The sequence below is a fragment of the Sphaerodactylus townsendi genome, linkage group LG15 (genome assembly GCF_021028975.2).
Source record: "Sphaerodactylus townsendi isolate TG3544 linkage group LG15, MPM_Stown_v2.3, whole genome shotgun sequence".
NCBI lineage: Eukaryota > Metazoa > Chordata > Lepidosauria > Squamata > Sphaerodactylidae > Sphaerodactylus > Sphaerodactylus townsendi.
Genome location: NC_059439.1, coordinates 35,392,445 through 35,404,882, shown reverse-complemented (window position 1 = coordinate 35,404,882; position 12,438 = coordinate 35,392,445). Strand labels below are relative to the sequence as shown.

The 12,438-nt window shown below is 46.2% G+C and overlaps 1 gene segment (V, D, J or C); it reads right to left on the bottom strand.

The window, feature by feature from the left end:
• Positions 1-1,149: 1,149 nt before the first annotated feature.
• Positions 1,150-11,392, bottom strand: LOC125444407. The segment is given in 4 exon segments: positions 1,150-1,197; positions 1,705-1,721; positions 10,711-11,004; positions 11,338-11,392. Coding segments are annotated over 4 exon segments (408 nt in total).
• Positions 11,393-12,438: the final 1,046 nt, after the last annotated feature.

Here is a 12,438-nt window from a genome sequence, read left to right as displayed (position 1 = left end):
TTCATGTGGAGGAGCGGAGTGGGGGAAATAAATCCGGTTCACAATAGTAGAGTCTGCCACTCAAATGGAGGAGTGGGGAATCCAACCCAGTTCTCCAGATGGGAATCCAGTATTCTTAACCTCTATACCACAGTGGCTCCCTTCTCTCAAAGTGGCTCATAATCAAAGCGACTTCTGTTCTCCCTACAGAAGACCCCTTGTGAGGTTGGTGGAGCTGAGAGAGTTCTGAGAAAACCATGACTAGCTCTAGGTCACCCAGCAGGCTTCATGTGTGGAGTGAGGAATTGAACCCGGTTCTCCAGATTAGAGTCTGTCTCTCTGAACCACTGCAGCATGCCAGCACTCCTCAGGTTCATGTTAGGAGAACATTACTTCTGAATTCATAGCACCTCGAGCTTGAGAGGCGCTGGGGTTATGGTCTTGGTCCTCCCTCTTCCTGTATGACTGTGCTTCCACTGCACACAAGTAGACGCCAGAATCGTGAAGCCGGGTGCCGGGGAGGTACAAACGCCTTTGCTTCCCGCCGTCAAAAGTCTGTACCATGAAGCGCCCTTGAGTGACGTTGTTCGTGGATCCAGCTGTAGTGAACAGGTAAGATGGGGCTGATCCTGGCTGCTGGAGGTACCAAAAGTAAGTCTGGTAGCTGCTGGCGAAGCGGCAGGTGGTCGAGAAAAGGTCTCCCTCCAAGACGTGCTGGGAGGCAGGCGTCTGAGTGACATCTGAGTCCGAGCGGCAGACTGCAGGAAAATGAGATTGAAGACAAGGCTGGTTTCAAATAAGTGAATTCCCTCTTGAAGGAGAAGGGGAAATCAAATTAGCAGGAGATATAGATGAGAGGAAAAGGTGGGGTGTACAGTGGAAAGATGTTTCAAAGGGGTAGCCATATTGGTCTGGAGTAGAAGAGGTAGATTCAAATCTAGTAGCACCTTAGAGAGCATCCAGGTTTGAGGGATATGGAGTTTTGAGCATCAAATCTCCCTTCGTGAGAAGGATGGATAGATAAACTGGCAACCCCTGGATCTTTCTTTCTTACCTGCATTTGTGTTGGGTATGGAAGTTTTCCTTTAAAACAAAACTTACTGGTGAAATGGACGATAAAGAGGAGAACCTTCGTCCCCATGGTCGATGTGACCTTTCTCCTTCTGCCACTCACTCCAAAGATGAGCCACCTGCTGCCTCTTCCGTGACTTGTGGCATCTGAGGGCACAACAGAGGCATGGGCAGGGAGGAGGGGCTTCATCCTTTCCCTCCACGCCATTGGTCCACTTTTACTTGCCCTTCCCAAAACAATTCGATGGGTTTAATGGGTGGACACAATATGAGCCTCAAATCTGAACTGTGCAAGTCAAAGGTTTAGACTCCAGGTGCATGGATTTCTTTGAGGAGGGGAGCATATTTAGGGATTGTTGATTTATTTAGGGGGTTGTATGTCCCTTTTCTCCTCAAAGCGTACCCAAAGTGGCTCCCCTTATTTTAAGATCTTTCTGAGCTCGTTGGAAATGGGATGTTTTCACCTTCTCAGCTGTCTGGGAAATCTAGATTTTAAACTGAATTTATTGTTTGTAGTTCTATAGTTTCAAAAATTTACTCAATAGGTTTATTACTGGAAGATCTCTGTATGCTGACACCCAGAGAAAATTTCCAAACCTTGAAAAGTAAACTTCTAGAACAGGAATATCATATCTTGTTGGGGCAAGCAAATAAATTATGCTCACCCCTCTCTGTCAGAATAATACCGGAACAGGGGCACATAGCCAAATATCTTATTATTCACTGAACCCCAACAGAGATGGATTATCACAAGAGCCAGATCCAATACCTTCCCATCGGCCATCACAAAGGGTCGCTACTTATCCATACCTCTCCAGGATCGGGTTTGTCCACACTGTAAAAATCAAGTGGAGACTCTTGCTCACATTATTCTCGACTGTCCGAGATATGTGGGCATTAGGAATTTCTCTCCCAGGCTGGCCCTAGACAAATCTGAACGTGACTCTGACTGTTCTGTTGTGGAGCTTCTGTTAAACAACACAGATGTCATGCTCTTGGAAAAAGTAGCAAAATTCCTTTTACAAGTGACAGAACTTTCTAAGTAATGTATACTGCTATAGTCTTCCTGTCTGCGCTTTGAATGTACTCTTGATTTGTATTTCAAAAATGTCCGGCAATGCTCTAGAACCTATTCTTAAATGCCAAATGAAGGTGGTGGTTGTTGTTGTTGATAGTTTTATAGTTTATTGTATGTTGTTTTCATATATGGTTGTGAACCGCCTCAAGCCCGAAAGGGGAGGGGTGGTATAGAAATTCAATAAAATAAATAAATAAACGGGAAACATAATTTTTTAAAAGTCATACGAGAAAGTGATGTTTTTATTGCAAGCAAACCTTTCAGGGTTTTTTTTTAAGGGTGAGGGAGAGATTTTCCACCCTGCACAACTTGCTATAATTCTACTCCCAGCATCCCTGTGTCAGTTTTTGTATGAATACCGAGGAAGGGGTCTCTCGCTGGCCCCTAGCACAGTAACATATAAGGGTGTCCTGGAGAGAAATCTTCCTTCAGCCTTCAAAGGAACAGCTTTATTCTCCACAGAGTGGCCAAAAACTTTCCCAGGGCAAACTTGTTCTTCTGTTCTCTACTATTGTCTGAATCAGAATCTGCTGGGGTTCTCCATTCCCATATTGATGAATCTGCTGGGGTTCTCCATTCCCATATTGATGACACCAGAAATGGCCAGGAAAAAAACAGATAGTGGGGAAATTGCAGCGCAAAATTGCAAATTGCAGTAGTGGCGTAGGAGGTTAAGAGCTCGTGTATCTAATCTGGAGGAACCGGGTTTGATTCCCAGCTCTGCCGCCTGAGCTGTGGAGGCTTATCTGGGGAATTCAGATTAGCCTGTGCACTCCCACACACGCCAGCTGGGTGACCTTGGGCTAGTCACAGCTTCTCGGAGCTCTCTCAGCCCCACCTACCTCACAGGGTGTTGTGAGGGGGGAAGGGCAAGGAGATTGTAAACCCCTTTGAGGGGGGAAGGGCAAGGAGATTGTCAGCCCCTTTGAGTCTCCTGCAGGAGAGAAAGGGGGGATATAAATCCAAACTCTTCTCTCTTCTTCTTCTAGTAAAGTGTCTCAAAGCTGCTTACAAGCTCCTTTCCCTTCCTCTCCCCACAACAGACACCTTGTGAGGTTGGTGAGGCTGAGAGAGTTCTGAGAGAACTGTGGCTAGGTCAAGGTAACCCAGCAGGCTTCATGTGGAGGAGCAGAGTGGGGGAAATAAATCCAAACTCTTCTCTCTTCTCTCTTCTCTCTTCTCTCTTCTCTGTTCTTCTTCTTCTTCTTCTTCTTCTTCTTCTTCTTCTTCTTCTTCTTCTTCTTCTTCTTCTTCTTCTTCTTCTTCTTCTTCTTCTTCTTCTTCTTGGATTTCCATTTGATTTGGGGACTGGAAGACAGAAGCACTCTGAGAGACTCCTACAAAACTAGAAACCAAAACAAGATTATGGAGATTCTTCCCCCCCCCCCCCTTTTTGATACACCGGGCAATACTCTGTCACAACACTGTGTGTTTCAGAGCACAGAAATACACGCCAGCATCCTGGAGAGAAACATCCTTTATCTTCAAATCGACTGTCTTCTTTTCCATGTTCAAAGTTGCTGAATATTTGGCGGAGGAAAGTGTTTGATCCAAAGACGAAAACGTAGTTTTTGTCAGTACACGCTTCAGAGGTTTATTAGGGAACCGGCGATACCAAAACAGGTAAGGGGTTGTGTCTGTAGTGCTGAAATTACACAGCAATGTTGCTTCTTGTCCAGCTATGCTAAACCTTTCAGCATGCGATTGAAACACAGCGTCACTTTGAACAATATCTGTAAAAGGGAAACATTCGATGAATCCATCTATCCCTCTGTCCGTCCGTCCATCTCTCTTTCTTTCCATCTGTCTGTCTATCCATCCTATATATTTGGAGGGTTGTTATAATGAAATGAAAGGTGTTCCCAAATTACTAATTAGTGACCCAGAATATGAACCGAACACTTTTTTCTATTGTAAACATGCGTACAAATGCCATATACTGAACCGCACCATTGGCTCATCAAAATCAGTGCTGTCTCTATTCAGACTGGTGGCAGCTCACCAGTTAGGAAGAGGTCTTTCACATTATTACTTACCTTGATCCTTTCCAATGGTGCTGAGGATTGAACCGGGATCTTCTGCATGACAAACAGAAGTTCTGCCCCAGAGCCACAGTCCCTCTCTTACCTTCAGCCGTCTTCATTTGCCAGTTTGGAGCATAGCCTAAATTCTAATGCAACAGACAGGATCCACAGAGCCCTGATAGTTCACCTTGTGAACTATTGTGAAAAGGGACCAAATCCTTGGCTCACATCCGGAAGACCTTCAACAGTGTCTAGATCAGTGGTGGCGAACCTATGGCACGGGTGCCAGAGGTGGCACTCAGAGCCCTCTCTGTGGGCGTGCACAGAGTGCCCCCCCACACACACATCTAGGCAGGCCTGGGCCGCTGGGCTTGATTATTAGCATTAAACCTAAGACCTAGTTTTGGGGAAGCAGTGTAGGTAACCCTGTTAAGCACTGTTAAACCCCACTGATTTTCATGCGAAGAACTTAAGTGTGATCCTTTACCTGGGAGTAAGCTCGGTTGCTGGCAATGGGGCTTGCTTCTGAGTAAACTCTCCTAGGATCATGATTCACCCGTTGGAAGAGTTGCACGGTTGCTTCAAAGCAAATCCACTGACTACCACCAAGCTTACTCCTGAGTAACGCACGCCTCGGAGCCAACCGTTTTTTCTAAACTAAAACCTCAGTATTCAGGTTAAATTGCCGTGTTGGCACTTTGCGATAAATAAGTGGGTTTTGGGTTGCAGTTTGGGCACTCGGTCTCGAAAAGGTTCGCCATCACTGGTCTAGATGGTGGCCAATGTTGACATGGCATCTGCCTTTCCAGAAACGAGCCTCTTTGGACAGGGAGAGACTACCAGAGGAAGGCTGCAAATCAATTTGAGAATGTTAATAGGGGGCCCAGTGCAAATATTGTTATTACCTGATTTCAGGAGCAGAAGGAAAGTTCCCCAAACGGTCAAGAGGTGCCACATTTTAGTAGCAAGCAGCATCCTTGTGGGTTGAAGATCTGAAGCGACCTGAAACAGAGCAGGTTATTCTCTTCTCGCGTTTGACAAAGTCGCAGGCCTGTGGCGGTCTCATGTGCTTTTTTGGCACGTTTGCGGTGCTACTGTATTCCTGTTGAATGAAACTTAACTTCATATTCTGGGAGGCAGGCGCAGGGGAAAGTGTGAAGGTTTGCATTGCCCTCTAGTGGGTAAAACATAGAAGGACAAGGCAGCAGTGGTGTAGGAGCAGCAGTGGCGTAGAAGGTTAAGAGCTCGTGTATCTAATCTGGAGGAACCAGGTTTGATTCTCCGCTCTGCCGCCTGAGCTGTGGAGGCTTATCTGGGGAATTCAGATTAGCTGTACACTCCCACACACGCCAGCTGGCTGACCTTGGGCTAGTCACAGCTTCTCGGAGCTCTCTCAGCCCCACCCACCTCACAGGGTGTTTGTTGTGAGGGGGGAAGGGCAAGGAGATTGTCAGCCCCTTTGAGTCTCCTACAGGAGAGAAAGGGGGGATATAAATCCAAACTCTTCTTCTTCATCATCGTTGCGAAAGGAAGACATTTAGGGCAGGGGTCCCCAACTTGGTGACCGCGGGCGCCGTAGTGCTCTCTGAGGCCTTTCCTGGAACCCACCAAGGCCCCTTCCACACATGCAAAATAATGCATATTCAATCCATTATTCTGAGTGTGCGGGCCTAACTGGGGATACTTTGAAGCAGGCAAACCCCTGCAAAGCAAACAGCTACCCAAGAAGCAATAAGTGCACAAAAGCTCGGCACGTCTGCGAAGAAGCCTTTTCCTATTCCGCCTGAGTGGATTCTCATGACCAGGGGTAGGGAACCTTTAACACTCAAAGAGCCATTTGGATCCGTTTTCCACGGGAAAAGAAACACTTGGAGCCACAAATAATTTTTGACATTTAAAATAAAGATAACACTGTATATATTGGGGTTTTTTACCTTTTACTTCGCTCATTCTGAGAAGCGCATGGATGCGTCCGCCCTGCTTCCTGCAGGGCGGGCAAGGATGGGGCCAGCAGCTCGGCCTCGCCGGCCGCCAGGAAAGCACCCACCCCGCTCCAATGGGCGGGTGAGAGGGGAAGCCCGCAGCGCGGCCCAGCCGGCCATGGGCAGTTGGTGCGCCCACCCTGCTGCCTGCAGGGCGGGAAAGGATGAAGCCGGCGGCTCGGCCTTGCCGGCCACCAGGAAAGCGCCCGCCCAGCTACAATGGGGCGGGCGAGAGGAGAAGCCCGTGGTGCAGCCCAGCCGGCCGTGGGCAGTTGGTACGCCTGCCCTGCTGCCTGCAGGGTGGGCAAGGTTGGGGCCAGCGGCTCGGTTCGTGGAGCCGCAGCGCAAGGGCAGAAGAGCCGCACGCGGCTCTCGAGCCACAGGTTCCCTTCCCCTGCTCATGACAGACCAGCCTGGTATCCATCCATATCTGAGCTGTGAGACCAAACCGCTGAACTGTGTGTTTCAGTTGCTCTCTGCTGGTGGTTTTCATGTAGCTCTGCCTGAGGTTTCCACCACTGTGTCTGTCAAGGCACAGAAGTAGGTGGCTGAGTCATTCACGCCGCTGGCTCCTTTTTGCAAATGGAAGGATTTTTCTGCCCTATTGTTTTTAGCCGAAAAGCCATCTTCTCTTTGTCCTTCGGATCCCTCTTTCAGCAAAAGCTGGAGAGCGCCGCTCTGGGGGTACTGAATGTACCAGAAGAGAGTTGGGTAGGCAGCAGATTGATAGGTACAGTTGATGAACAAAGGAGCGGCAGATGATACCAAATTATGTAGGGTGGTGAGAACCACAAAGGATTGCGAGGAGCTCCAAGCGGACCTTGATAAATTAGGTGAGTGGGCTAAGAAATGGCAAATGCAGTTCAATGTAGCAAAATGCAAAGTGATGCACATAGGGGCAAAAAATCCAAACTTCACATACATGCTACAGGGGTCAGTGCTATCAGTCACAGACCAGGAAAGGGATTTGGGCGTCTTAGTTGATAGTTCCATGGGAATGTCAACTCAATGTATGGCAGCTGTGAAAAAGGCAAACTCTATGCTGGGGATAATTAGGAAAGGAATTGAGAATAAAACTGCAAAGATTGTCATGCCCTTATATAAAGCTGTGGTGCGACCGCACTTGGAGTACTGTGTTCAGTTCTGGTCGCCACATCTCAAAAAGGATATTGAAGAGATAGAAAAAGTGCAGAGAAGGGCGACGAGGATGATTGAGGGACTGCAGCACCTTCCTTATGAGGAAAGGCTGCAGCGTTTGGGACTCTTTAGTTTGGAGAGGAGACGTCTGAGGGGGGATATGATTGAAGTCTATAAAATTATGCATGGGGTAGAAAATGTTGACAGAGAGAAATTTTTCTCTCTTTCTCACAATACTAGAACCAGGGGGCATTCATTGAAAATGCTGGGGGGAAGAATTAGAACTAATAAAAGGAAACACTTCTTCACGCAACGTGTGATTGGTGTTTGGAATATGCTGCCACAGGAGGTGGTGATGGCCACTAACCTGGATAGCTTTAAAAGGGGCTTGGACAGATTTATGGAGGAGAAGTCGATTTATGGCTACCAATCTTGATCCTCTTTGATCTGAGATTGCAAATGCCTTAACAGTCCAGGTGCTCGGGAGCAACAGCCACAGAAGGCCATTGCTTTCACATCCTACATGTGAACTCCCAAAGGCACCTGGTGGGCCACTGCGAGTAGCAGAGAGCTGGACTAGATGGACTCTGGTCTGATCCAGCTGGCTTGTTCTTATGTTCTTATGTTCTTATGTTCTTTTATAAGAAGAGGACCAAGAGTTTGTGTCACCGTGTTACCAATTGTCCCTTGAGGAGAGAAAAAGGGATGGAAACTTATTTTTTCAGGCAAGAAAGTTTAAGGGGAAAAACGATGACAGGATTAAGGCCCTAGCAACATAATCCAGCATAGGTTAAAATAACTACAAAATTAAACATGCGAAAAAAATTGCTGTAGCTAACAGGGCAAATCAGAAATTATTAAAATAATTAAACAGGTGGGCTAGTTGGTGCATTAAGTTTGCTATCATATTTTTTTTCCCAATGTTAACTGAGAAAAAATAAAGGTAGCAACAGGACGAGTAACGAATGAGACATCAGCCACACAATTAAGTTGGCGACTTTGTTCGGCTCATTGATATCCTGCAGCAGTGGCGTAGTGGCTAAGAGCAGTGGCTAAGAGCAGGTGCACTCTGATCTGGAGGAACCGGGTTTGATTCCCAGCTCTGCCACTTGTGGAGGCTTATCTGGGGAATTCAGATTAGCCTGTGCACTCCCACACATGCCAGCTGGGTGACCTTGGGCTAGTCACAGCTCTATGAGCTCTATTCAGCCCCACCCACCTCACAAGGTGTTTGTTGTGAGGGGGGAAGGGCAAGGAGATTGTAAGCCCCTTTGAGTCTCCTACAGGAGAGAAAGGGGGATATAAATCCAAACTCTTCTTCTTCCTCTTCTTCTTCTTAATTCTTCCACATCTCCAGTTGGGAGCACATTGACCATGCTCTAAGGCAGCGTGGTCACTAGGATATAGCTGAAGTTCTCATGAACATTGCAGGACCTTCTCAAGAAGAGAGGAAGCCAGTGGAAACAGGTCTGCCAAATAGAGCAGATGTCTTCACGACCAAAGAAGAACAGTTTGGGAGAAGGATATAAAACCATGAGAATCTCTCTCGATGTGTTGCTTCAAGTAGGTGAGCAAAAAGTAGGAGAAGCAATGAGCGAACTACTACCGGTAATCTGTGCCAAAGGAGAATGAAAGTAGTGTGAAGAATAGCCGCTGGCCATTGGCCAAAAGAAGTGTCAAAAACTGTGACATAAAACAAAGGCTACTCACTTGAAGTCGAAGCCAGTAGCAGAACCAGCGCTGACAGAGGGATCATGGTTAAGGGATCAGTCCAATTGGATCCAATTATTTAAAGTGAGACGTGGCTCGATATAGTCCTCTGCAATCAATCTGATGCCTCTCAGATCTTCTCCAGCCAGTTAGTAATAAACCCTGTTTCTGAAGCACAAACAGCCCGAGTCAACGGAGAAGAGTTGGTTGACTTCCTCTTCCTGCCTTTGTTTGAGGTTCTTGTGGTTTTTATTTCTTTGTCAGACTACAGCAAGTTATTCCCCCAGAGAAAATAGCTGCTTTGGAGAGCGGGCTCTAATGCATTATACCCCACTGAGTTAATAAGTTAGTTTAAAAAATGACCTCCTGAGACAGCAATGCACGCCTTGACTTCCCAAGGGTCTGACTCAAAGATAGCTGGGAGCACACAGGGTTGCCATTTTCCAAGTAGGGCCTGGGATCATATTTGTTTATTTCTTTTGGGATTGCAAGGGATCACCACACAGAGATCAGTTTCCCAGGAGAAAAGGGCTCAGGGCGGAGTCTGTGACATTATTTTCAAGGTTTGGGTTTTGACCTTTAAGGCCTTACGCGGTCTGGGACCCTCGTACCTTCGGGACCGCATTACCCCATATGCCCCCACTCGCCCTCTGCGTTTGGCAGAGGCAAATTTACTGGTGGTCCCCGGCCCCTCTGTGATGCGGCTGGCCTCCACGCAGGCCAGGACCTTTACGGCCCTGGCCCCGGCCTGGTGGAACACTCTCCCTCCAGCTGTCCGGGCCCTGCGGGATCTTGATGAATTCCGCAGGGCCTGTAAGACGGAGTTGTTCCACCGGGCCTTTGGAGGGATCAGCTGCTGAGTATGGCACCCCTGTTCGATTACATCAAGGTTACATCCTCCTATGGAGGAGTCCGATCGCTCCCTAGGGGAGGGTTTTAAAGGAAAGGATTTACCGGGTGCCGTTTATTATGATATTACCGCTGTTTTAATGTAATTTAGTATATTTTATGTGTCGTTGTTGTTTTAATTGCATGGCTTGCCTTCTTATTTGTTTGTATTAATTTGTTGTGCACCGCCCAGAGCCCCTTGGGGATGGGACGGTATAGATAGATAGATAGATAGATAGATAGATAGATAGATAGATAGATAGATAGATAGATAGATAGATAGATAGATAGATAGATAGATAGATAGATAGATAGATAGATAGATAGATAGATAGATAGATAGATAGATAGATAGATAGATAGATAGATAGATAGATAGATAGATAGATAGATAGATAGATAGATAGATAGATAGATAGATAGATAGATAGATAGATAGATAGATAGATAGATAGATAGATAGATAGATAGATAGATAGATAGATAGATAGATAGATAGATAGATAGATAGATAGATAGATAGATAGATAGATAGATAGATAGATGAAATTATGCCCTGCTGAGGTCACACTCCAAACCATGCTCCACCCCAAATCATTAAGATTATCCCAACCTGCATTGGCAACGCTAGCCACATAATATGAAATCAAGAACATCAGACTGGTTAAAAATGACAGAAGGAGTGTTGAGCAAAATCAGGAATACACATGTGAAGCAAAATAATTATCTCAAGCTGTTGGATCACTCTTTATTTCCCTTTATATATTGTCGATGATCTACTTCTCTCTGCTTCATGCATGTTTTCGCTCTGGGTCTCTTCTGGCCAACCTCACTGTGTCACTCACGGCACAGAAGTAGACTGCAGAGTCGCTCAGCTGGCTGGCGGGTTTCTTCATGTGGAAGGTCTTCAGCTTTTTATCATGATCCGCTTCAAAGCCCCGACGAGCTCCTTCTTCAGAGCCATCTTTGCCCAAATCCTTCAGGAAAATCCTGGGAGGGTGGCCGGGGTGCTGAATGTACCAGAATGGACTGGCTGACACAGAGGATTGATAGCTACATTCAAGAAATATGGGGTTGCCTTGAAGGACAGCCACGGCGCCTTCCGACTGGTTCACTGACTGTCCGACACTCTTTTCTGTAGAAAAGAAAATGTCAGGAAAAGGATATCAGGTCGACAGGTGGATGAATAGATGGGCAACACCAAAAGATGTTCTTTGGATCCTTGCTTCCTCTGAACAGCAAAACTGACCATAGAGATAGCATACAGAGTAAACATGCAGGGTACAGGTTCCGAAGGACTGAAGCATCCCGGAAGCAGTGGTGGGGTTCAAATAATCTAACAACTGGTTGTTTACAAGCACCATTTTAACAACCGGTTCTGCCAAAGTGGTGCGAACCGGCTGGATCCCACCACTGCCCGGAAGCAAACGTTTTATCAAGGCAGGAGGATGAATTAACCATCGCTTACTTACGACCGCCAGGATTAACACAACTATGGCTACGGTGTGAAACGTCATCTTGCATCCAGGAGAGTTAGGTCGAAGAAGGGGGTTGGTTCTCTTCAGGATCTGCACTTTGTATTGGACAATTCCCAGTCTGAGAAAACAAGAAGACATGCAGCTGACTGCTTCCCCTGATGTAAACAAAGTCTGGGTGTCGGGGAAATCAAGTACAGGAACGGTCGACCAAAGGATGTGGTCGGCAGCCAAGATCTCTTTGTATGCTGTGCTCCAAAATTTGATTTGTAACCAGCATAGAGTATGGGTGAACCACGCTCGATATCTCCACCTGGTGTCACGGAACCCACATGACACAGTTACCCAGGACAGGTTTGTAGATTTTCGTGACTCAACGGGGAATCCATGTGTTTTTTTTTTACATAATACTTTTCATTAATTTCCTTCTTTAAAAAACACATTGAACATAAAGCATACATGAAACCACTGAAACACATAAGACATCAACAAATATTAATCTGTAACAAATGACCCACATTTACAGTTACCCAAACATAATCTATCCCACCCCAACGACCTATAACAATAACACATAATTCAATACATCTAAATCAAATCAGTTACTTCACTATTCTTTGGTAATTTATTCTTTAGCTTTAATAAACTTAAATATCTATACTATACTACCTTATTTTTCACTCCATATTTTTAATATTTAACCTACAAATATACCTTGTATTTCATTCTGCATCTGTGTATGGTTCTCCAGTTGCACAGTGGCAGATAGGAAGGCGCTCCAAAGGGTGATCACTACTGCACAGAGGATTATCGGCTGCCCTCTCTCCTCCTTGGAAGAACTCTATAATTCCCGAAGCCTAAAAAAAGCCCAAAATATTCTGAGGGACCCGTCTCATCCAGCACACTCTCTTTTTGAACTGCTACCATCTGGTAGGCGATACAGGACTATCAAATCTAGGACAAAGAGGCTTAGAGACAGTTTCTACTCTAGAGCTGTGGCTATGCTTGCTAAACTCCACATGGCTTAAGTGTTGATGTGTTTGGGGCTGTGTAGGGATGGACGGAGGAAGGGGGAAGTGAGGATGATGTATGAG